The 24,592-nt window shown below is 43.2% G+C and overlaps 1 protein-coding gene across 1 annotated transcript in view; it reads right to left on the reverse strand.

The window, feature by feature from the left end:
* Positions 1-1,305: 1,305 nt before the first annotated feature.
* Positions 1,306-24,592, reverse strand: part of GPR162 (G protein-coupled receptor 162) — a 33,541-nt gene continuing 10,254 nt past the window's right edge. Inside the window, exons 2-4 of the mRNA XM_066598871.1 lie at positions 11,445-11,631; positions 4,267-4,451; positions 1,306-2,076 (exon numbers count right to left, since the gene is read on the reverse strand). Coding sequence (XP_066454968.1) covers positions 1,549-2,076; positions 4,267-4,451; positions 11,445-11,631 — 900 coding nt within the window. The 3' untranslated portion in view covers positions 1,306-1,548. The remainder of the gene's footprint in view (positions 2,077-4,266; positions 4,452-11,444; positions 11,632-24,592) is intronic.

A 24,592-nucleotide genomic window follows, 5' to 3' on the forward strand; every position in this document is an offset into this window, starting at 1 on the left:
TGTACAAGAATATAACTACTATAATACTGCCCCCTATGTACAAGAATGTAACTGCTATAATACTGCCCCTATGTACAACAATATAACTACTATAATACAGCCCCTTATGTACAAGAATATAACTACTATAATACTGCTCCCTATGTACAAGAATATAACTACTACAATACTGCCCGCTATGTACAAGAATATAACTACTATAATACTGCCCCCTATGTACAAGAATATAACTACTATAATACTGCCCCCTATGTACAAGAATATAACTACAATAATACTGCCCTCAATGTACAAGAATATAACTACTATAATACTGCCTCCTATGTACAAGACTTTAACTACTATAATACTGTCTCCTTTGTAGAAGAATATAACTACTATAATACTGCCCCCAATGTACAAGAATATAACTACTATAATACTGCCCCTATGTACAAGAATATAACTACTATAATACTATCCCCTATTTACAGGAATATAACTACTATAATACTGCCCCTATGTACAAGAATATAACTACTATAATACTGCTCCTATGTACAAGAATATAACTACTATAATACTGCCCCATGTACAAGAATATAACTATTATTATGCTGCCCCCTATGTACAAGAATATAACTATTATAATACTGCCCCCTATTTACAAGAATTTAACTACTATAATACTGTCTCCTATGTAGAAGAATATAACTACTATAATACTGCCCCCTATGTACAAAAATATAACTACTATAATACTGCCCCCCTATGTACAGGAATATAACTACTATGATACTACTCCTATGTACAAGAATATAACTACTATAATACTGCCCCCGATGTACAAGAATATAACTACTATTATACTGCCCCCTATGTACAAGAATATAACTACTATAATACTGCCCCCTATGTACAAGAATATAACTACTAAAATACTGCACCCTATGTACAAGAATATAACTACTCTAATACTACTCCCATGTACAAGAATATAACTACTATAATACTGCCCCTTATGTACAAGAATATAACTACTATAATACTGCCCCTTATGTACAAGAATATAACTACTATAATACTGCCTCCTATGTACAAGAATATAACTACTATGATACTACTCCTATGTACAAGGATATAATTACTATAGCACTGTCCCCTATGTATAATCCATTTATATGTCTGGAGTTCCCCTTTAATTGTATAGGACTCCAGTCATTTACGGTGTGACGGTATAACTATATTTACCACGGTATCTTTTTGTGGCCTTTTTCATGACACAACACGATTTATAATCAAATCACAATTTATTGTTTTGTCATCTTTTGGCTCATATTTCCAGTGTGTTTACAGCGTGTCTATGGGGGGGCAAAGTGGTATCATAGGAGGCCTGAGGAATAGAGGCAGTGATAACTGAGTGCCCCCTGAAGCCCTTTGCCCTCTCACAAACAGCAGATTTGCCTGAGAACAACTGATTCAAAGGGAGGGTCCATGTGCAACCCTGTCTTCAGTTGAGGGGTGACTGATATAAAGGAGGTAAATGTGAAAGACCCTGTACACTCTTCTTTATGAAGCTCCGATTTTGCAGCCCCTTTCAGACAAAGATGATCTTCGGGTTTCAGTTACAACAAGTGGGGGGCTGCAAAGAGATAGACGTCTCTCTCCAAAACTTGCCAAAGACACTCCACTCTCTAGTCCTTTCCTTGGGTTTGGAGAAAATCTTGGGTTTGCGCGAACTCTGTGTGGCGTCCCAATGGGTGAAGGACAAGGAGTATCATCAATGAAGGCCGTGATTTCATCTCGAAAGAAGGAGTTGTGGATACCACTTCCCATGATAGAAGGCCCTCCCATGCCTCCTTGCAAGAACTGATGCAGGGTGCTAAGACTGTCATCTACTTCCCCTCGAGCTGGAAGCTGGTGACGACCCCAAGGTTGCATGTCATGACTTCTTCGAGGGGTAGAAGGGCTTCCTCCCCGTACAGATCCAGGCCCACCTCGTATATCATCCGAGGAAGACCACCTGAGCAAAAGTGGTGAGGAGCGAGGAGGAAAAAGGTCCATTTCATCATGGGACATCCTCCGGCCAAGAGGGACCTGAGCAGGAAGGAAGAAAAAATTATGAACATTGGTATTGACCACATGCAAGGAACAAGTCTGACGAAAAAAGCCACCACACTTCACTAAATACACCTCCCTGTGCCCCTACTTTTATCTGCCCACCTTTCCCTTTCACTTACCTTTTCTCCTTGACCACCGTTCGGCTCTGTCCCCATTCTTCAACTTCTACACAAAGGGTTGTATGTCTAGACCCTGGGCTTGTAAACAGTGCCATCTTGGCTATCTCTCTGTTCTTTTGCGTAAAGGTGCAGAAGGTGGAGAAACTAGCCTCAGCCTGACTCTACTTGCCCATCTCTGTCTCCTGAACTCATGTGCCCGCATAGGGCCCCCTTATGGCTACTTGTCTCTACCTTTACCTATTCCTTGTCACTCTTTCAGTTCACAGGAAACAACTCAATGACCCTTGGGCCACTTCCCTAAATTGCCTACCCCCTTGTCTGCTAAGAATGCAGTTCCTTTTTAGAGGGCAGTTTGGTCCCTCCCTTTATGGTACTCGAGTTGGCCACCAAGAACAGAAAAGCCTGCAGCTTGTTTTTCCTCCTTGTGGACGCTTGGGCCAACTCCCTACCCACCTTAGTTGAGTAACAATGGAGTTCTTCTGTAAAAGGAAGTCCTACGCAGGTTCTTCTCGCTCAGTAGGATGAAACGAGCCAGGCTGGGCCTCCATTCACTCTCCTGGCCCCATAGCAGTACTATTTAGTGCTGTATTTTTTGGAAATGGAATTGCAGTATTACATGGTAGCTATATTGTGGTATTATGTGGGCTCTGTAAGTTTTGGATGTTGCATATTACTTGAGCCATATGAAGTGCTCTTATGTAGACTATATATGGCAGTGCTGTCCTGGCATTATGTAGGTGAGAACAACTGTCGAAAATGACAACTGTGGGGGTCCTATATGCTTGATGCCCAGAGATTGATTTGGCCCTATGTACAGCAGGGTAATGGATATACCAATGTCATCTATATTCCACTCTAAACCACATTTCCTAGCAGGCCCGACCACCTTTAGGCCCCATGCAAGTATATTATGGAGCTGCAGACACTCTGCATAGTATCTCAGAGCAGCACCATATTCTACCCTGGAAGCAATGCTTCTACCTCTGGATAGTGGCAAAAAATGCAATGTTCTATGATTGTTTTCTCATAGATTCCATCCATATGAAAGAGGAGGTATTCAGAAGTGCAGTTTAGGCCGATAGATATCTATGGGTACCAAATGATAGATCCATAATATGGTTGTAAGTTGTTAAATGCATATATATGTGAAGGTCCTGGCAGGAACATGAATAAAGTATAGCAGTAATGTTTGTATACATATGTGCTTGTATCCAAGCTAGAGGTGGCCCAACAGAATAAAAGAGTCTCCATGCCCCCCTGTATCACATCTTGTATCCAAGCTAGAAGCGATACAACAGGGTACTAGAGCCTCCATGCCCGCCAGTATCACATCTTGTATCCAAGCTAGAGGCAATACAACAGGGTACTAGAGCCTCCATGCCTGCCCGTATCACATCGTGTATCCAAGCTAGAGGCGGTACAACAGGGTACTAGAGCCTCCCTTCACGGGGTCTGTTTTCTACAATAAATCATCCTTTTGCTCTGATATTGTAACCATTTACTTCTATCAATGTTACAATCACACAGTGAAACTTTCATCCCCTCTGACAACTTCTAGGGGAGGGATTGATGCTGACAATCAGTGTAGTCAGGGGCGTAACTATAGAGGATGCAGGGGATGCTGTTGCACCCGGGCCCAGGAGCCTTGGGGGGCCCATAAGGCCTCTCTTCTCCATATAGGGAACCCAGTACTATAAGTAAAGCATTATAGTTGGGGGCCCTGTTACAAGTTTTGCATCGGGGCCCAGAAGCTTCAAGTTATGTCTCTGAGTGTAGTGATTGTTTTTCCTGTAATAGAAAGCTGTATAACATGTTTAAAGCTGCTTGAATACTAGTTTATCCTAACAGTAATTTCATTATCCAAGTGTCAGTAAACTATTCTTTACTTGGTAACTTTGTGTAAAGCCTCTCTAATTACCTTGCCATATTCTGCACCTCTCGCCCTCTTATAGTCATGTGCATGCAAGGGACGGGAAAAAATGGTAATGCCTCGAGAATGTGGGAGATGGGTACTGCCGCTAGATATCATGAGGTCTGCAGAAGTCACCTGGTGTCGATGCACCTGTAGGTACTGGCTCCGGTCTGTAGGCAAAAGCACATGCCTCACAGGCAGAAATTTTCCATCTCGCAGGTCTCCTCCTAAGTAATGTGGGGGTCTCTTCATGGCAGCGCCATTGGAATCAAAGCGAACCTCACACAAACGGCCATCTGCAAAGTCATCCCGACCGCTGTCTGTAAGCCAGATAAACAGCAATAACAATTAGCAATCAGGAGAAGTAACTCAAAAGAACACAGTATACTGATCTTGAACCACATCCTGGACTGTACCTCACAGCTGCACTCACTATTCTGCTGTCACTGTGCACATACATTACATTGCTTATTCTGCACTGATCCTTAGTCACATTGTTTATTATACTCCAGAGCTGCACTCAATATTCTGCTAGTGGAGTCACTGTGTACATACATTACTTATCCTGTACTGACCCTGAGTTACATACTGTATTATACTCCAGAGCTGCACTCACTATTCTGCTGGTGGAGTCACTGTGTACATATATTACTTATCCTGTACTGATCCTGAGTTACATCCTGTGTTATATTCCAGAGCTGCACTCACTATTCTGCTGGTGGAGTCACCTCGTACATACATTACTTACCTGTACTGATCTTGAGTTACATCCTCATCGCAATGAGTCACTTTCTTGGTTTGACATTATGACGTGGCTCAGTCGGTACAGAGAGGTGATGGAGATGCCCAAAAAGAACAGGGATGAGCACGGCATATGGCCCGGGGCCTGGACGTTTATGGTCAAGCTGAAGCGTTCACGTAACTCAATAGCTCACATAGCCATTCCTCGGCAGGGATTGTATCTTGGCCTTTTACCAGGGGCAGCTGAAGCTCTGCTGCTTGTAAGACCTTGAAGTACGCTCTATGTGGGGGTCTGGGTCATCTAGCCGCCTCCTGTACCGAGATTACGTGTAACCTGTGTGGTGACCTCAGTCACCCATTTAGCCACTGTCCGCGCTCCTTTGCCTATGCGGTCTCAGTCCCTATGGATGGGGGTCATGATGTGGCCTCTGGGGGTGAGGGGACCAGCAGAGGCGGGGGAGCTCAGGAGCCAGGAAAGAACCGGCAAAAGACACCTGCTGAGCAGAGGAGTCAGGAGAAGCGCAGACGGAGCAGGGAGCTGACAGGAGCGCCCACAGCAGGTGGGTCAATGGTGGGTCCTGCTCCAGGAGCAAATCTTGTGGCTGAGGCTTTGAGGGACAGCAAGTTAGATGAGGAAGACAGGAGGATCCAGAGGGAGGAGACCAACTCTGCAGATTCCTCCCACTATGAAAGTGTAGATGAGGAAGGCAAGAGAAAAGGCGTAAGCTAGGTGCCACAGGGAGAAAACGATGGGGGGATTCAAGATCTTCTCTCGTCCCGGGCCAAGTACTGGAAGGAAAAGCCTGCTCGCCTCCAGTTGGACTCTCCAATAGGTTCCGAGCCCTTCGAGACATCTCTTCCTCCTCTTCTGAGGTGGAGGCAGAGGGCAAGGTTCCTAGGGCAAAGAAAGCGTCAACAGGGGGTGCTGAGTCTCCTCCTCGTGGAGGCATAGTTCCTTCCGGGTTGGGAACTACTCTGGAACCTGGAAACAAGGACGATGGGGTTGGGGGATCCCCCTGCTATGAACACATATGTGTCCAAGAAAAAAAGCAAGAGGCTTTCCTCTGACCCCGAAGAAGCGGGTGTGAGGAAGAAAGCCATCTAATTTAATCACTCATGATGGCGGCACCCACTCCGCTGACGCTGGCATCAATTAACGTTGCCAGCATTAAGTCGGATATGGCTAGATTTGCGGTCTTTGATTTTCTCAGCTGGGTTGAAGCCGACATTTTATTTTTGCAGGAGACCCGGCTGTCTGATTTGGCAGCTATACAAAAAAGCAAAATGGGAGTGGAGGGCAGGCCCTTCCTACTGGTCTCTTGCGGCCGAGCCGTATAGCGGAGTGGGAGTCCTTTTTACCGCAGCGGTTGAATGCCGACGAGTTATTGAATTAGAAATGGGAAGGTGCCTGATCTTAGATGTCCTCATGAAGGGACAAGAATTAAGACTTGTCAACATCTACGGTCCCCAGTCAAAAAAGGACAGGAAGAGTCTCTTTATGAGAATCAAGCCCTACCTTTTTACAAGCCGCCAAGTTGTCTTTGGAGGTGACTTCAATACAGTCATGAGAGCCCGCGATAGGGGAGGCTCTGGAGATAGGCGGTTGGCTTTTGACAGCATCGCACTGAATAACGTAGCTAGCAAAGCTCGCCTGGTGGATGTCCATATCCGGCACACCCCAGGCCACTAGGGGTTCACCTTTCATAGAGGCAGCAGTAGGTCTAGAATAGACAGGTTTTATTTGAAGGAGGAAGCCATCTCTTCACCAGTGTCCGTTGTTGAGGTGGAATTCTCCGACCACTGTCTACTATTGTTTTCTCTGGATGTTGCAGAGACCCCCTGGATGGGCAGAGGTTTTTGGAGACTGAATTCATCACTCCTGGAGGAAGCAGAGATAAGACAGTCCTTTGAGGATTTTCTGCAGAGCCAGGTACCATTACTGGATCTCTGTAGCAGTAAGTCAGAGTGGTGGGAGATGTTCAAGAGGAGGGCGGCAAGGTTCTTCCGAGAGCTCTTCAACCTCAGATGCCTGGACAGGTACCGCCTGTACAACGGCCTGAGGAGGAAACTCGAACATCTCGTTTCGACTGGAGGTAGCCGTGAGGAGATCCCCAGAGTGAAATCTTTGCTCAAGAAGTGCCAGTGCGATAGACATGCATCCTTGGTTTTTGAGAGGGATTTCGGGAAGTACCGCTCACCTGATCCTTACAGAAACTGTAGGATGTCAGTGAATAGTAAAGTGGTCACTGGACTGATCGATAGTACAGGATCCCTGAATCGATCCAGATCAGGGATTCTGGAGGTTGTCAGATCCTACTACTCTCAACTCTTGGGAAAGAGGGATCTAGATTCGGAAGTGATGTCGGCTTTCCTGGCTGAAACTGTCCCTGAGCCGGGGGTAGACACCTCTCTTGATGTTTTGACGGGAGAGATCAGAATAGAGGAAGTTAAACTGGCGATTGATGGGCTCCGACTCAAAAAATCGCCAGGACCAGATGGCCTAACATCCGAGTATTATAAGACCTTCAAGGACCTCTTGAGTCCCCTCTTGACGGAGGTATTAAATGAGTGTCTTTCCTCGGGCACTCTGCCTAGGTCAATGAGGAGGTCAGCTTTGATCCTTCTGTCAAAGGGTAAAGACTCGAGCCGTATTGAGAACTGGCATCCCATAGCGCTTCTCAATACGGACAGGAAGGTTCTGGCAAAAGTGCTGTTTAATCGGTTGGTCAAGTTTGCACCCCGGCTCCTCTCGGGGGCCCAGCATTGCTCTGTTCCAGGCCGTAGCACCTTTAGCGCTGTTCTCGGTGTCCGGGAGGCAGTGGAGCAGGGTAGGGCTGGTCACTGGGAGGGGTACTTGCTGTCCTTGGATCAGGCCAAAGCGTTTGATCGGGTTAATCACGAGTACCTCTGGACAGTCCTTCTGAGATACGGCCTGCCAGTGGGGTTTGTTGATTGGCTGCGAACATTGTATGCAGGGGCTGAGACTTTCCCGCTGGTGAACGGTTGGCTTGGCCGCCCTTTTGAGGTGGGGTCCGGTGTCCATCAGGGCTGTCCTCTAAGTCCCCTGTTGTATGTGTTTGCGATAGATCCCTTCCTTAGCAGGGTTCATCGTGGACCTATAGCAGGGGTCGGGATGGACCGGGCGGTGCCGGAGGCTACCCTGAGGGCAGTGGCATACACCGATGATGTCACGCTCTTCGTATCTTCAAGGGAGGAGGCGGAGTTTGTGGTGTCGGAGATGGATGGCTACTCAGAGGCATCTGGGTCCAGGGTCAATTGGGATAAGTGCGAAAGTCTCTGGTTAGGAAGGGGGGATCCTGTGTTTGATCTCCCGGACACTCTTCCGGTGCCCCAGACTTCAGCAAAAGTTCTTGGCATCAAATTTGGCCAGGGGGATTACCCCATGCAAAATTGGGTAGACAAGCTAGATGGTGCCACTCACAAGGTTAATCAGTGGAAGGGTTGGTCTTTAACCCTTCGGGAAAGAGTTAGCCTGATCAAAACCTACCTGCTCCCTTTATTCATCTACCTGGGCAGCGTATGCATTTTTCCAGAGGCTCTCTGGACCCGGGTCTACAACCTGTTCTTCCTAATGTTGTGGGGGAATAGGTTGAACCTGATCAGGAGAGATGTTACATACCGCACGAGGAGACTAGGGGGGTTATCTATGGTCAACCCCGTGGTGTTTCTTGTAGACACCTTTTTTAAGATCAACATAGGCAACCTCTGGCAAGAGAGGGCTCCTCCATGGGTCTACTCCTGCCGGGGATGGTTTCGGCCTTTCTTCCAGGAACTTGATAAAGTCTCTTATGAGATGAAACGCGTTGTACAATAAAGGAGAGTTTACTTTCATTTTTGGAAGTACCATCTGGAGGACTTTTTTTCAAAGGAGCGCGGGTTGTTTTTTACTTCACTTAATTCAGCCACTTCTGATCCGGTTCCCGAGAGGGAAACAGAACATCCGCATAGCTCTCTTGCATCCTAGCTCAGCAGGATTTCAGAAACAGCTGTGGATTTATTTTAAAGTTTTACAGGATACTGTGTGCTAGTAGAGACCCTGCCGAGGGCTCTACAGCACACCGGGTGAGTGTAACACCATACTATCATTCATAAAGCATTTCTGGAAGTGTATACTCCTTGGAGCGCTATTCTCACCCTTTAACTATTCTATTTCTTCCAGGAATGGGAGACAGGAGGGCGAGTGAAGGACCTTCGCACGCAGCACGGATATCTCCCGACTTACGCTACCTTGGTTATGAAGGTGATACGCCGGTGGGGTCTGGGGATGTGGGAGATCAGGACTCTGATGAGGAGGCTCCTCGACGAAAGAGTCCTGTTGACCCATTTCCAGAAGCTCCTGGCGCTCAAGGACTGCCCAAGTCGGGACCTGGAGGGAGGGTTACGTTTACTGAATTCAACCCGGGTCCCCTTGAAGTTTTGGGACTTGGCTTGGCGCTGCTTTCACGGGAGACTGTATGTAAGGGGTAACTTGAAGAGCAGGCCTCTGATTGACAGGGGTTGCCCCCGTCAGGAGTGCAGCGACGTGCTGGAAAGCATGGAGCATTTCCTGCTTCAGTTCCCCCTTTAATACAGAGGTATACCAACGGGTAGGGGTCTCCATAGGCTGGTGTAAGCTGGCACACCTCTCCTATGCGGAGTGGGCTTATGGAGCCTTCAGAGGTCTTGGTGGCAGGGTCCGTTGCACTTTATTTCTAGTTAGCCTAGTGGTCAGATTCCACAACTGGAGTGCACGGTGCCTGATCTCGACGGAACTGAAAGTTCTCCCCGTGGATACGATATGTAGGAACATCCTGGGTGACCTGGTGAAGGTGCGTTCTTTGGAGTATGAGAGGCTGGGCACATCTAAGTCTTCTCTCCTATGGAGAGGGCTTGTATTTCGTTAGGGACAGTCTTTTCTTAATCTTCTAGGGGCAAAGTAGGGAGAGAGGAGGGACAGGATAGGGAGAGAGGAGGGATAGGGCAGGGACAGTTTTCTATGAAGGGTCAGACTGAGGGGCAGACTAAGGACAGTCTAGGACAAATTAGGGAGAGAATAGGGAGACAGACCTTTTTTTTAAATTCGAGGGATAGAACATTGCGATGTCTGTGCCCGGCTTATCACCTCCAATCTCGGTGGGGGGCTGTGAGTGCACCATGAAGCTTTTTGTTTTGATTTGGGCAAAATGGAATGAAGTAGGGCTGCAGGAGAGCTGACCTTAGGCTTTCGGGTTATGTATATAGTATATATTATGTATATTGGTTTATTGGTGTTTATTATGGTTTTGTATATATTGTATATATTCACGTTTTGGGTGGTAGGTAGGTTGGGTGGGGAGTTGGGGGGAGTGGGATTCACGCCTTGAGCCGTAGCCTGGCACGTCCCGAACATTGAACTCTGGGCACAGACTGGTGGAGCGGGCATGTCCCCCAGGTTGCGGCGGGCACAGTGTGGTATTTAAAAAAAAACAAACCCTGGTGTGGCTTGGCACGTCCTGAACTGAACTCTGGGCACGGACTGGTGGAGCAGGCTTGGCCCCCAAGCTGCACTGGGGACCCCCCCCCCCCCAAAAAAAAACAAAACAAAACCAACAAAAAAAACCCCAAACCTATTTTTAGTTAGTTTTATGCCAGTTTGGCTCGGTCTTTCTGTTTGAATTTGGTTATTTATGTTGCTATTTCAGTTATTTATGCTGTTTATGTTATTGCTTACATTTGGTTTGTGTGGGTACAGTGCGGTACGGCTGGACCTGGAGTTATAGGTTACAGGGTTTATGTAGTTATAGTTTCCTTAGTTTTATATTTTAGGTATATACTTGTATATTGTGTTATATGTTGAGTGTGGATGTGTGTGGGTGTGTACGGCGGGGAGGAAGCCTGGATATGGACATTTACTTTGTTTATGGATCACGGACTGTGGGTGAAGGGCCTTATATTGCTTTATATGGTTATTCTTATTGTTAGAGTTTGTCTTTGTTGTGTTTTTTACTTTTATAATAAAAGATTTACAGGATGTAACTCAGGATCAGTACAGGATAAGTAATGTATGTATACAGTGACTCCACCAGCAGAATAGTGAGTGCAGCTCTGGAGTATAATACAGGATGTAACTCAGGATCAGTACAGGATAAGTAATGTATGTATACAGTGACTCCACCAGCAGAATAGTGAGTGCAGCTCTGGGGTATAATACAGGATGTAACTCAGGATCAGTACAGGATAAGTAATGTATGTACACAGTGACTCCTCCAGCAGAATAGTGAGTGCAGCTCTGGAGTATAATACAGGATGTAACTCAGGATCAGTACAGGATAAGTAATGTATGTATACAGTGACTCCACCAGCAGAATAGTGAGTGCAGCTCTGGAGTATAATACAGAATGTAACTCAGGATCAGTACAGGATAAGTAATGTATGTACACAGTGACTCCTCCAGCAGAATAGTGAGTGCAGCTCTGGAGTATAATACAGGATGTAACTCAGGATCAGTACAGGATAAATAATGTATGTACAGAGTGACTACACCAGCAGAAAAGAATGGTACTGAATGACTACCACTAGAGTATAACTCTCACCTTCGTCCCCACTGTCAGACAACATGGAGGCACAGTGCTCCCAAACGGTGCGCAGGTCAGCTCGGTACCGGGCACAGGACCAGATAAATGATGGAAGGAGAAGAGTCTGCGCCATTGAGCACCAGAGCACACACAGCACCATCCATGGGGGAGCGCTGTCATAACGAAGACTAACGAAACTCACCACCTAAGAAAGAAGAAAACATATAAAGAAAAACGCTATTAAGAAGATTCAATAATATAAAACATTTTATATGCAATACCAAATTATGACCTGAAGGTGGCACTGTTGTTCATACTAGAAGCCTTTCGTACAGCAATAATATCAGTAACAAAGTCTATAAAAGAGGCAATAACTAAATTACTCAGTATAATTACACAGTACTGCTGGAGTCTTCGTTTCCATGTCTGTGATAATGGAAAGAAAACTCATAAGTTATTTAGTGACTAAACAAAGTAAACAAGAACACAGCTGGTGTCATCCATGTACAAGGAGGCATCACAGAAATAAATGTTCAAGTAACCATGTCTCAGTATTAAAAGTGAAGTTCTGGAAGTTCTATTTAACACACACTTTCCATTTTCCCATCTAAGACATCAACTCCAGGCACAGGCACTATTATCATCGTCAGCGATACAGTACTTAGAAATACTGCCCCTATACAAGAACATAGCTACTATAATACTGCCCCCAATGTACAAGAATATAACTACTATAATACTGCCCCCTATGTACAAGAATATAACTACTATAATACTGCCCCCTATGTACAAGAATATAACTACTATAATACTGCCCCCTATGTACAAGAATATAACTACTATAATACTGCCCCCTATGTACAAGAATATAACTACTATAATACTGCCCCCTATGTACAAGAATATAACTACTATAATACTGCCCCCTATGTACAAGAATATAACCACTATAATACTGCCCCCTATGTACAAGAATATAACTACTATAATACTGCCTCCTATGTACAAGAATATAACTACTATAATACTGCACCCTATGTACAAGAATATAACTACTATAATACTGCCCCCTATGTACAAGAATATAACTACTATAATACTGCCCCCTATGTACAAGAATATAACCACTATAATACTGCCCCCTATGTACAAGAATATAACTACTATAATACTGCCCCCTATGTACAAGAATATAACCACTATAATACTGCCCCCTATGTACAAGAATATAACTACTATAATACTGCCTCCTATGTACAAGAATATCACTACTATAATACTGCCCCCTATGTACAAGAATATAACTACTATAATACTGCCTCCTATGAACAAGAATATAACTACTATAATACTGCTTCCTATCTGCAAGAATATAACTACTATAATACTGCCCCCTATGTGCAAGAATATAACTACTATAATACTGCCCCTATGTACAAGAATATAACTACTATGATACTGCCACCTATGTACTAGAATCTAACTACTATAATACTGCCCCCTATGTACAAGAACATAACTACTATAATACTGCCCCTATGTACAACAATATAGCTACTATAATACTGCCCCTATGTACAAGAATATAGCTACTATAATACTGCCCCCTATGTACAAGAACATAACTATTATAATACTGCTCCTATGTACAAGAATATAACTACTATAATACTACCCCTATGTACAAGAATATAACTACTATAATACTGCCCACTATGTACAAGAACATAACTACTATAATACTGCCTCCTATGTACAAGAATATAGCTACTATAATACTGCCCCCTATGTACAAAAACATAACTACTATAATACTGCCCCTATGTACAAGAATATAGCTACTATAATACTGCCCCCTATGTACAAGAACATAACTATTATAATACTGCTCCTATGTACAAGAATATAACTACTATAATACTACCCCCTATGTACAAGAATATAGCTACTATAATACTGCCCCTATACAGGAACATAACTACTGAAATACTGCCCCTCTGTACAAGAATATAGCTACTATAATACTGCCCCCTATGTACAAGAATATAACTACTATAATAGTGTTCCTATGTTCAAGAATATAAGTAATACAATACTGCCCCCTATGTATAAGAATACAACTAGGGTACTACAATACTGTCCCCTATGTACAAGAATACAACTACTATAATAGTGCCCATTATGTACAAGAATATAATTACTACAAAACTGCTTCCTATGTTCAAGAATATAACTACTATAATACTGCCCCCTATGTACAAGAATATAACTACCATAATACTGCCTCCTATGTACAAGAATATAACTACTATAATACTGCTCCTATGTACAAGAATATAACTACTATAATACTGCTCCTATGTACAAGAATATAACTACTATAATACTGCTCCTATGTACAAAAATATAACTACTATAATACTGCCCCCTATGTACAAGAATATAACTACTATAATACTGCCTCCTATGAACAAGAATATAACTACTATAATACTGCTTCCTATGTGCAAGAATATAACTACTATAATACTGCCCCCTATGTACAATAATATAACTACTTTAATACTGCTCCCTAGGTACAAGAATATAACTACTATAATACTGCCCTCTATGTACAAGAATATTACTACTATAATACTGCCTCCTATATGCAAGAATATAACTACTATAATACTGCCCCTATGTACAAAAGTATAACTACTATAATACTGCTTTTATGAACAAGAATATAACTACTGTAATACTGCCCCCTATGTACAAGAATATAACTACTATAATACTGCTTCTATGTACAAGAATATAACTACTATAATACTGCCCCTATGTACAAGACTAGAACTACTATAATACTGCTCCTATGTACAAGAATAGAACTACTATCATACTGCTCCCTATGTACAAGAATATAACTACTATAATACTGCCCCTATGTACAAGAATAGAACTACTATAATACTGCCCCCTATGTACATGAATATAACTACTGTAATACTGCTCCCTATGTACAAGAATATAACTACTATAATACTGCCTCCTATGTACAGGAATACAGCTACTATAATACTGCCGCTATGTACAAGAATATAACTACTAAAATACTGCCCCCTATGTACAAGAATATAACTACTATAATACTGCCTCCTATGTACAAGAATATAACTACTATAATACTGCCTCCTATGTACAAGAATATAACTACTATAATAGTGCGCTTTATGTACAAGAATATAAATACTATAATACTGCCCCTATGTACAAGAATATAAATACTATAATACTGCCCAGTATGTACAAGAATATTAAAACAATAATACTGCCCGCTGTGTACAAAAATATAACTACTATAATACTGTCCCCTATGTACAAGAATATAACTACTATAATACTGCCCCTATGTACAAGAATATAACTACTATAATACTGCCTCCAATGTACAAGAATATAACTGCTATAATACTGCTCTCTATGTACAAGAATATAACTACTATAATACTGCCCCTATGTACAAGAATATAACTACTATAATACTGCTCACTTGTACAAGAATATAACTATTATAATACTGCCCCCTATGTACAAGAATATAACTACAATAATACTGCCCCTATGTACAAGAATATAACTACTATAATACTGCCCTCTATGTACAAGAATATAACTACTATAATACTGCCCCCTATGTACAAGAATATAACTACCGTGTTTCCCCGAAAATAAGACAGTGTCTTATATTACTTTTTGTTCAAAATGGTTTAACTTTTTTACATGTATAGCTGCCTGGACACTATTTAAGTTGACCTTTTAAATTAACTGTTAGCAGGGCTTAATTTTGGGGTAGGGCTTATATTTCAAGCATTCACAAAAAGCCTGAAAAATCATTTTGCATCCTCAAAAATTCTGGAAAATCATGCTATGTCTTATTTTCAGGGTATGTCTTATTTTCAGGGAAACAGGGTACTATAATACTGCCCCCTATGTACAAGAATATAACTACTATAATACTGCTCCCACGTGTACAAGAATATAACTACTATAAAACTGTCACCTATGTACAAGAATATAACTACTATAATACTGCCTCCTATGTACAAGAATATAACTACTATAATACTGCCCCTATGTACAAGAATATAATTACTATAATACTGCCCCCTATGTACAAGAATATTACTACTATAATACTGCTCCCTATGTACAAGAATATAACTACTATAATACTGCCCCCTATGTACAAGAATATAACTACTATAATACTGCCCCCTATGTACAAGAATATAACTACTATAATACTGCCCTCTATGTACAAGAATATAACTACTATAATACTGCCCCCTATGTACAAGAAAATAACTACTATAATACTGCCCCCTATGTACAAGAATATAACTACTATAATACTGCCCCCTATGTACAAGAATATAACTACTATAATGCTGCCCCCTATGTACAAGAATATAACTACTATAATGCTGCCCCCTATGTACAAGAATATAACTACTATAATACTGCCCCCTATGTACAAGAAAATAACTACTATAATACTGCCCCCTATGTACAAGAATATAACTACTATAATACTGCTCCCACGTGTACAAGAATATAACTACTATAAAACTGTCACCTATGTACAAGAATATAACTACTATAATACTGCCTCCTATGTACAAGAATATAACTACTATAATACTGCCCCTATGTACAAGAATATAATTACTATAATACTGCCCCCTATGTACAAGAATATTACTACTATAATACTGCTCCCTATGTACAAGAATATAACTACTATAATACTGCCCCCTATGTACAAGAATATAACTACTATAATACTGCCCCCTATGTACAAAAATATAACTACTATAATACTGCCCTCTATGTACAAGAATATAACTACTATAATACTGCCCCCTATGTACAAGAAAATAACTACTATAATACTGCCCCCTATGTACAAGAATATAACTACTATAATACTGCCCCCTATGTACAAGAATATAACTACTATAATGCTGCCCCCTATGTACAAGAATATAACTACTATAATGCTGCCCCCTATGTACAAGAATATAACTACTATAATACTGCCCCCTATGTACAAGAAAATAACTACTATAATACTGCCCCCTATGTACAAGAATATAACTACTATAATACTGCCTCCTATGTACAAGAATATAACTACTATAATACTGCCCCCTATGTACAAGAATATAACTACTATAATACTGCCCCCTATGTGGGTAGAGTCATTATTGCATTTTCCGGCATGCGGTTAGCAGTAGAACAGATGTATATTGGGGAAGGCACTCAGGATTTTAACTAAAGCACATTTTTTCGCACTCACAGCCCGGGGATCGCGGCAGGAATGCCAATTTTCCTAGCGACGCTGTCGTCATGTACGCATAAGTGCCCGCTGCATCAGGATGTCTATTTCCGGGGTGTCTAATGCATCATTGACTTTTCGTGATGCATTTACCATAGTGATCAATGGTCTCTATGGCAACTGACATTATAAGTGTATTTGCCAGGTGGTTGACAGAGAAATGTATCGCAGGTAAAGTATAACATGTATATTTGTGGCACGTTGCTCCGTATTAGTGATGAGTAACAGCAGTTACTGCCCGACATCCGCTCCTGCTTTGTGCTGCTCTGCCCTGAACTTGATGCCAGACACTCTGGGAATATTGAGGGTATCGCATTCTGGTGCACCAAGCAAGCAGACTGTTGTAACTTGTAGATTCTCTACCCCCCTGTGATCTAACATCTACTATGGACACCAGGGAATGTTACCAGCACCCTTGTCTAATGGACACCAGGGAATATAATGAAAACCCATCCACCATGCTCCCAGGGAATATTAACAAACCTGCCCCCCTACACCTCTGGACACCAGGGAACATTACCTAACCTGCCCCTACACCTATGGACACCAGGGAACATTACCTAACCTGCCCCTACACCTATGGACACCAGGGAACATTATCTAACCTTCCCCATACGCCTCTGGACACCAGGGAACATTATCTAACCTGCCCCATACACCTCTGGACACCAGGGAACATTATCTAACCTGCCCCATACACCTCTGGACACCAGGGAACATTATCTAACCGGCACCCAACACCTCTGGACACCAGGAAACATTACCTAACCTGCCTCCTACACTTCTGGACACCGGGGAACCTTATTTTACCTTCCCCTATACGGGACAGCAGGGAATTTAATGAAAATGTCCTTCCACCATACTCCAAGGGGATATTACTGTTACGGTATACTACCCTTGATACGCCAGCCCGGGTGCCCTAGATCTCACCCCCAACCCCTGTCCCTGCCTGCTTGCCTCCACTCCTGGCTAACCCCAAGCGGGCAACTGGGCGGCGATCCCTACTCTCTCACTAGGGACCGAAAAAGGGACGCTGGCGTACCTGATGGAAAGGGCTGAATACCCACAGAAAAGGCAGATGTAAATAACCAACATGAACAATACTTAGCAGAACTGAGGCAGATGGAAAAACCTGGCAGATAATAGCAAAGTATAGCAGACAAGATGACAGAATCAGGAGACCAACAGAGGCAGACTAGCTAGCACACTGAGGGAAACCAATAACTGGTAGTAATTGCCAGTTTCTGCCCAACCTTTAAACAAAGGGAGACAGCCAACTCCCAACAGAACATAAATAAAGTGTACTCATGCACGGCAGCTACACTCACAGGTGCACGCACGCACGGCGCCGTGCGCAACCAGCACCCCAGCGCCCACCCCGGCCTGGCACCCGCGTTCCCGGCAGCCGGACAACATGCTGGGGGGACGCTCCCCGACCGCGGGACCCCACACACCGCTGCCCTGGGAGGACCAGCAACCGCCGCATGGTAACAATTGCCTAACCTGCCCCCTACACCATTGAACTGACTGGGACATTGCCTAACATGCCCCCTATACCTGTGGACATCAGGGGACATTACCTAAATTCTCTACCCAGTATATACTGGAGATTATATTTTTTTAAATCTTTCCTAACCAGGCTTCAGAAAATAGTACCGATTGTTTTCCCACAGTACACCAGGGATTATTACCTAAATTCCACACAAATGGACACCAAGGAGTATTACATAAACTCTCTACCTACTTTACACCAGGGATTATTAGCTAAGAACGCCTTCTAATCAGGCTCCAGAAGATATTACCAACTCTTTTCCCACAGTTCACCAGCGAATATAATCTAAACTCCACATGAATGGACACCAGGGAGTATTACCTAAACTCCACATGAATGGACACCAGGGAGTATTACCTAAACTCCACATGAATGGACACCAGGGAGTATTACCTAAACTCCACATGAATGGACACCAGGGAGTATTACCTAAACTCCATACAACTAGATGCCAGGAAATATTACCAAAACTCTCCACTTCCAGGACATTGTAGGGAGTATTACCTAAACTGCACATGACTGATCCCCAGGAAATACTATCTAACTACCCACCAATCCTATTGGAACTATACACCAAGGTATATTACCTAAATGTCCCTTCTAATTAGGCTCCAGAAGATATTATCAACCCGTTTCCCACTGGACACCAGGGAATATTACCGAAACTTTCTACCAACAGAACACCAAGGAAAATTACCTAAAGTCCCTCCTCACCAGGGATTATTACATGAAGCTTTCTTTTTACTGGGTTTGAGAAGATATGACCAACCCTTTTCCCACATGACACCAGGGAAAATTATCTAAATTCCTTACCCACAATATGCCAGAGATTATTATCTAAACTTTACATGACTGGATGTCAGGGAATATTACCTAAATTCCTCACTGGTTATGCACCAAGGATTATTACCTACACATCCCTCCTAACCAGACTCCAGAAAATATCATGAACCCTATTCCCACCGACACCAGGGAATATTAATAAACGTCCCTCAACAGGCTCCAGAAGATATTACCAATCCTTTCCCCACATTAGATCATAGAAAACCTCACATTAATGGACACCAAGAAATATTACCTAAACTCCACACAGCTAGATGCAAGGGAATATTACCTAAACTCCCTACCCACAGTACATCGGGGTTTCTCCCTTTAGGTTCCAGAAAATATCATCAATCCAGGGAATATTCCTAAACGTCCCTCCTAACCAGACTCCAAAATATATTACCAACTCTTTTCCCACTGGACACCAGGGAATATTACCTAAACTTTCCACCCACAGTACACTAAGGAATAAACTTCTCTCCACTATATACCAGGGTTTATTACCTAAACGTTCCTCCTAACCAGGTTTGAGAAGATATTATCAACACTTATACCCACAATACGCCAGGGGTTATTACCTGAACTCCACATGACTGGATGCTGGGGAATATTGCCTAAACTCTTCACCCACTATACACTGAGGATTATTACCTAACACTTCACTCAACACGTCTTACCAACCCTTTCCCATTGTATACCAGGGAATATTACCTAAACTTCATGTTCTTCTAGACAGTAGTGAACACTATTTGATCTGTCCCTTATAACCACACCCCAGGAAATTTTACTACTCGCCCTCATGGACACCAGGGAGCATTATCAACCTCTAGTGGCATAGCTATAGGGGTTGCAGTGGTCCCAATTGCAACTGGGCTCCCCTCGCCACATTGCACCTCATTAATCATGATAGCATCATTGATTGTATCCTTTCAAAGGAGAGTGCAATGCTGGTACGGGGCAGCATGCACTGGCTGTAGCTTCTTCCTCTGTCTCCTAAACTTTGGTTCTTCTAGTGATCTGAAACACAGGAATTGAGTAACCAGGGAAAGAGGATACCACTTATATCATCAGTAACTGCCTAAATACTCTTTTGAAAGAATACTTCCAATCTCCACTCTTATTCCTTTCCTAATCAGACCCTTAGTAATATTACTGACCCCATCTGCCAGCCCACCATACACAAAGTAATGTAGCAAACACTGAATGCTCTACTGATGATGGGGATTTCAGTAAAAATCAGCACTGCTTATTAAATCAGTTAAAAAAAATGTGAAAAACTTTGTAAAAATTCCTACGCGTTTCGAACCCTCAGGCGTTTCAAACCCTCAGACTATGTAAAGCACGTGTCATTTTCAGTTTACGAAAGAGTTACTGTAATTCCTGGGAGCTCCATATTCACAAGACCAATAGCTTACGTGTTTTATTTGTGATTTGCCCGTAGGAAAAACACATGGGTTCGAAACGCGTAAGCATTTTTCACCAAGTGCGTAGTTTTTTATATGTAGTATTAACTGATAGGAAAAGCATTATTAATTATAACTTCTTTTGGACAGATGTCAGAAATCTTTTTCTACATGTTATTGAAACACCTGCAGCTGATATGGAGGCTTACCACCAGCACTATCATATATGTGGAGCATGACAGGATCAGAGCAGTGCACATTTTTCGTCTTTCTTGAGACTAAAGACCACTGTCCACCAGGGACAAGGTGGAGATTATCATTACAGATTAGATAAAATAGGATTACTAAAGCAAGCCTTCACTACCGGAAAAAAACAGGATGGCTCCACCGATTCTCTGACTCCCCGCTGCACACTGTACATTGGTAACACATGGGTAGTCAGACAATACATGCCGCTCTGATTGGCCAGCAGTGCTTATGTGAGCAGAATGTTGTATTTTAGGGTCCTTTAACAAGGGACAATTGTCAGGTGTCCAACAGTCATCACTCCTTTCCTTTCATACCGAAGCAATGATCACTCAGTGAATGGAGGGGGAGCGGGTCGGAGATCACTTCTGGCCATCCGCCTCCATTCACACTAACCACACAGCCATTCGGGCTATTTGATGATAAGCGAAAGAATTATCGTTCGTTGTTCGGTCAGCGTTTAAGGCCCTTGAACTACTGATGTACTACCAATGCAGACTGGGCATCAGGTAGTCAGAGAATTGGTGGAGCCATCATGGTTTATCTGGGACCAAAGGGTCATTTTAAGGAACCAGACACTTCTTGGTTACACCGGCTTTTTAATCAAATGAGTTGACGGCATTGTCCTATTGAACCCAGTTAGGGCATAAGGATGTCCTAGAGGCTCCCGTTCAGGCGCCATTTTTTTCCAGCTGATTTGCCAGTATTACATGTCTTGGCACATATTATTGCATAACTAAGAAGATTTGCCATTTAGGGGTCTTGTAAGTCTGGGTGATGACACGGACCTTTATAATGAGGGGGCGGGGGTTCATTATATATATTACATCTTCTGATGTGCCTATTCGGAATGCTTTTATTTGCTGGCGATCAATGACTCGGCGTCACCTTCATAACTGCATTCTTCCATTACTATAAAGTGATTTATGCCAGGAAATCAATAAACATTGATTCAGCGAGGCGCAGAATACAAAATATACCAATAGTACAGATGAGGAATAAAAGGATCCTGCTGCAACAGGTTTAACACATATTGGTTTTATAGGGCTTGTCTGCTTTAGGGAATGTGAATATTCCACATGTCCACATATCCTATTGGGTAATTATGGGTTAATAGAGGAGGAGCCCCATACAGGAGTAGAGAGCTGCTACAAAGAGTATGTCTTGATTTGGAGGATCTGACACCTCTATGCATTTTATGGGCAGCTCATTGATTTCCAAGGGGACTGTGTAATACTTCATTTCACCTGTGGAGGAGCTGCAGGAAAACGGAACACTGACTGCCAGGTTGCCCCTGCAGATTACAGCTGATTCTTGGGGGTCCTGGAAGCATGAAACACTTATCGGCACATTGTCCAGGCACCCCATTAACACAAAAGTATTGAGGAAATCCAGGTAATCCAAGGTTATTAAATATATAACAGATGTAGAGTACATCCTGATAGATAACTTTTTTTTAAGGATATTTGTGAACAAAGTTAAAGGGGTGTCCCACTGCAGGAAGCAGACAGCTCCGTACATTGCATAGTGGTCCAAGTTGGTACTACAGACTGAATCTTTTTGAAGTGAATGGGACTTAGCCTGAACTACCAACTCGGGTCACTGTACAATATACCGAACCATATGCTTCCTGCAGCAAAACAGCTAGAAGTGGGACAACCCCTTTAATTATTAGCCTATAAAAGGTACCCTAAATTTCCGATATCCTTTGTATTTCAGTTCCGTAACGCTCTCAAGATCTCAGCTTGCTGTGAATGAATAGAAATATTCTTGTTTGCTTCTGGAGACTGCAAATCCACAGTAACATAATACTTCTCATAACTAAAAGTTTGTTAAAGAGTATTCCTGGCCTTTAATAAAACTTGCCCCATGGTAGGGAATGGCATAAAAAAAATAAAACAGCCATTAGTCCCTCTTCTGTAATGTCCCCGATCCAGCACTGCCAACCCAGTCCCCTCCGCTTAGGTCCCTGCTGAAGCAGGAAACAATGACGTCACGTTATTGCTCACATGACTGCTGCAGCCAATCGCTGGCCTAAGAAGTCATGTGCCATTCATGCATATATGACCTCAAAGGGCAGCGATTGGCTGCCACAGTCATGTGAGCGATGACTGTGACATAGTTGCTTCCCGTTTCAGCAGGGACAAGAGCAGAGAGGACCGGGCTGGTGGTGGTGGACCAGAAACATAGTGGAAGGGTGAGGACTGAGTGTTTGACATTTTATGCTATTCCCTACCTTGGGGAAAGTTATTTTACGGTGATTTCACTGAATATTCTGCGGTCAAAATCTGCATGTTTAAATGTCGATTTGATGTGGATTTTCAAATCCTTGTCATAATGGGCATGTCAGATGTGTAGACTTTGGCGCGGATTTTTCCGCATGGCGGAATATTCTTCAACGTCTTGCATAATATTTCGATATGTGTGAAAGCACCGTTGGAGAGTGGAAAAAACTTTTGGGTACACGGAACTGGTGCGGAAAATCCGCAGCAAAACCGTGACATAATCCGCCATTGGAATGGAGTTTGGTACAGATGTTTCCGCGAATCTGCAACAGACTTCAACCCTTCAACCGAAAGAGTGGAATCTGCTGCGGATTTGCTGCAAAAAAACACTTCAAAATCCATAACAAATGATGCGGATTTTAACATGGATTTTGGTGCGGATTAGAGATGAGCGAGCATACTCGCTAAGGGCAATTACTCGATCGAGCATTGTCCTTAGCGAGTACCTGCCCGCTCGGAAGAAAAGATCCGGCTGCCGGCGGCGGGCGGGGAGCTGCGGGGGAGAGCGGGGAGGATCTGAAGGGAGATCTCTCTCTCCCTCCCCCCCCCCCCCGCTCCCCCTTGCTCACCGCCGCAACTCATCTCTCACCCGCACCGGCAGCCAAACTTTTTCTTCCGAACGGGGAGATACTTGCTAAGGACAATGCTCGCTCGAGTAATTGTCCTTAGCGAGTATGCTCGCTCATCTCTAGTGCAGATTTCACCAAGGTAGGCTACGTGTGAGCACAACCCTAGGGTCTGTTCACACATAGCAGAAATAGTTTTCCGCAGTAGAAAATCTGCACCAAAACAAATTGCGCAGCAGCGCGAATCAGCAGCAGATTTCATATCTGCATCACTCCTCCTACGTGTGAACATACCTTTAAACACATCAGTAGCTCCGATCTTTCGCTTGTCCTTAGGGCTTATTCAGACGACTGTACTTACGCAGGTATTTTGGCAGCCTTGGTTTTCAATTGCTTCATTCAGACTAACGATTCTTGGCCACGTAAAATAATCGCGCAATAAAAAATAGGACCTACGCGACCGTTTTCAGCCGCCTTTTCTATACAGCGTGTGATAAGGTAGGTCTTGTCCTATCTTTCTACATGATTTACAGCAAGCTCCCATAGACTTATATGACAGCAGGAAAAAGGGAGGGGGAGGGAGTTACCCTGCGTACAACAGTAGGAAAAGAAGACAGCTTTCTTCCAATGGTTGCTTGCCATCTCTTCTGCGTATTTTTTAACATGAAGCAGCGCTCGGTGTAAATAGCTTTAAATTAGCTAATTAAGAGCTTATTCACATGAGCGTATATCGGCCACGTTTTCACAGTCTGGCTGATCTATGCGACCATTTGATCCCTTGGATTCCAATGCATCAGTTCAGATAGCTGATTTTCCTGTGAGCAAAAACGGCCAGCCTGAAAAGATAGTGCATACTTTTGGCTGGAATACGGCGGACGGTCCCATAGATTCCTATGGGAGCTGCTG

The sequence above is a fragment of the Eleutherodactylus coqui genome, chromosome 4, assembly GCF_035609145.1.
Source record: "Eleutherodactylus coqui strain aEleCoq1 chromosome 4, aEleCoq1.hap1, whole genome shotgun sequence".
NCBI classification, from domain to species: domain Eukaryota; kingdom Metazoa; phylum Chordata; class Amphibia; order Anura; family Eleutherodactylidae; genus Eleutherodactylus; species Eleutherodactylus coqui.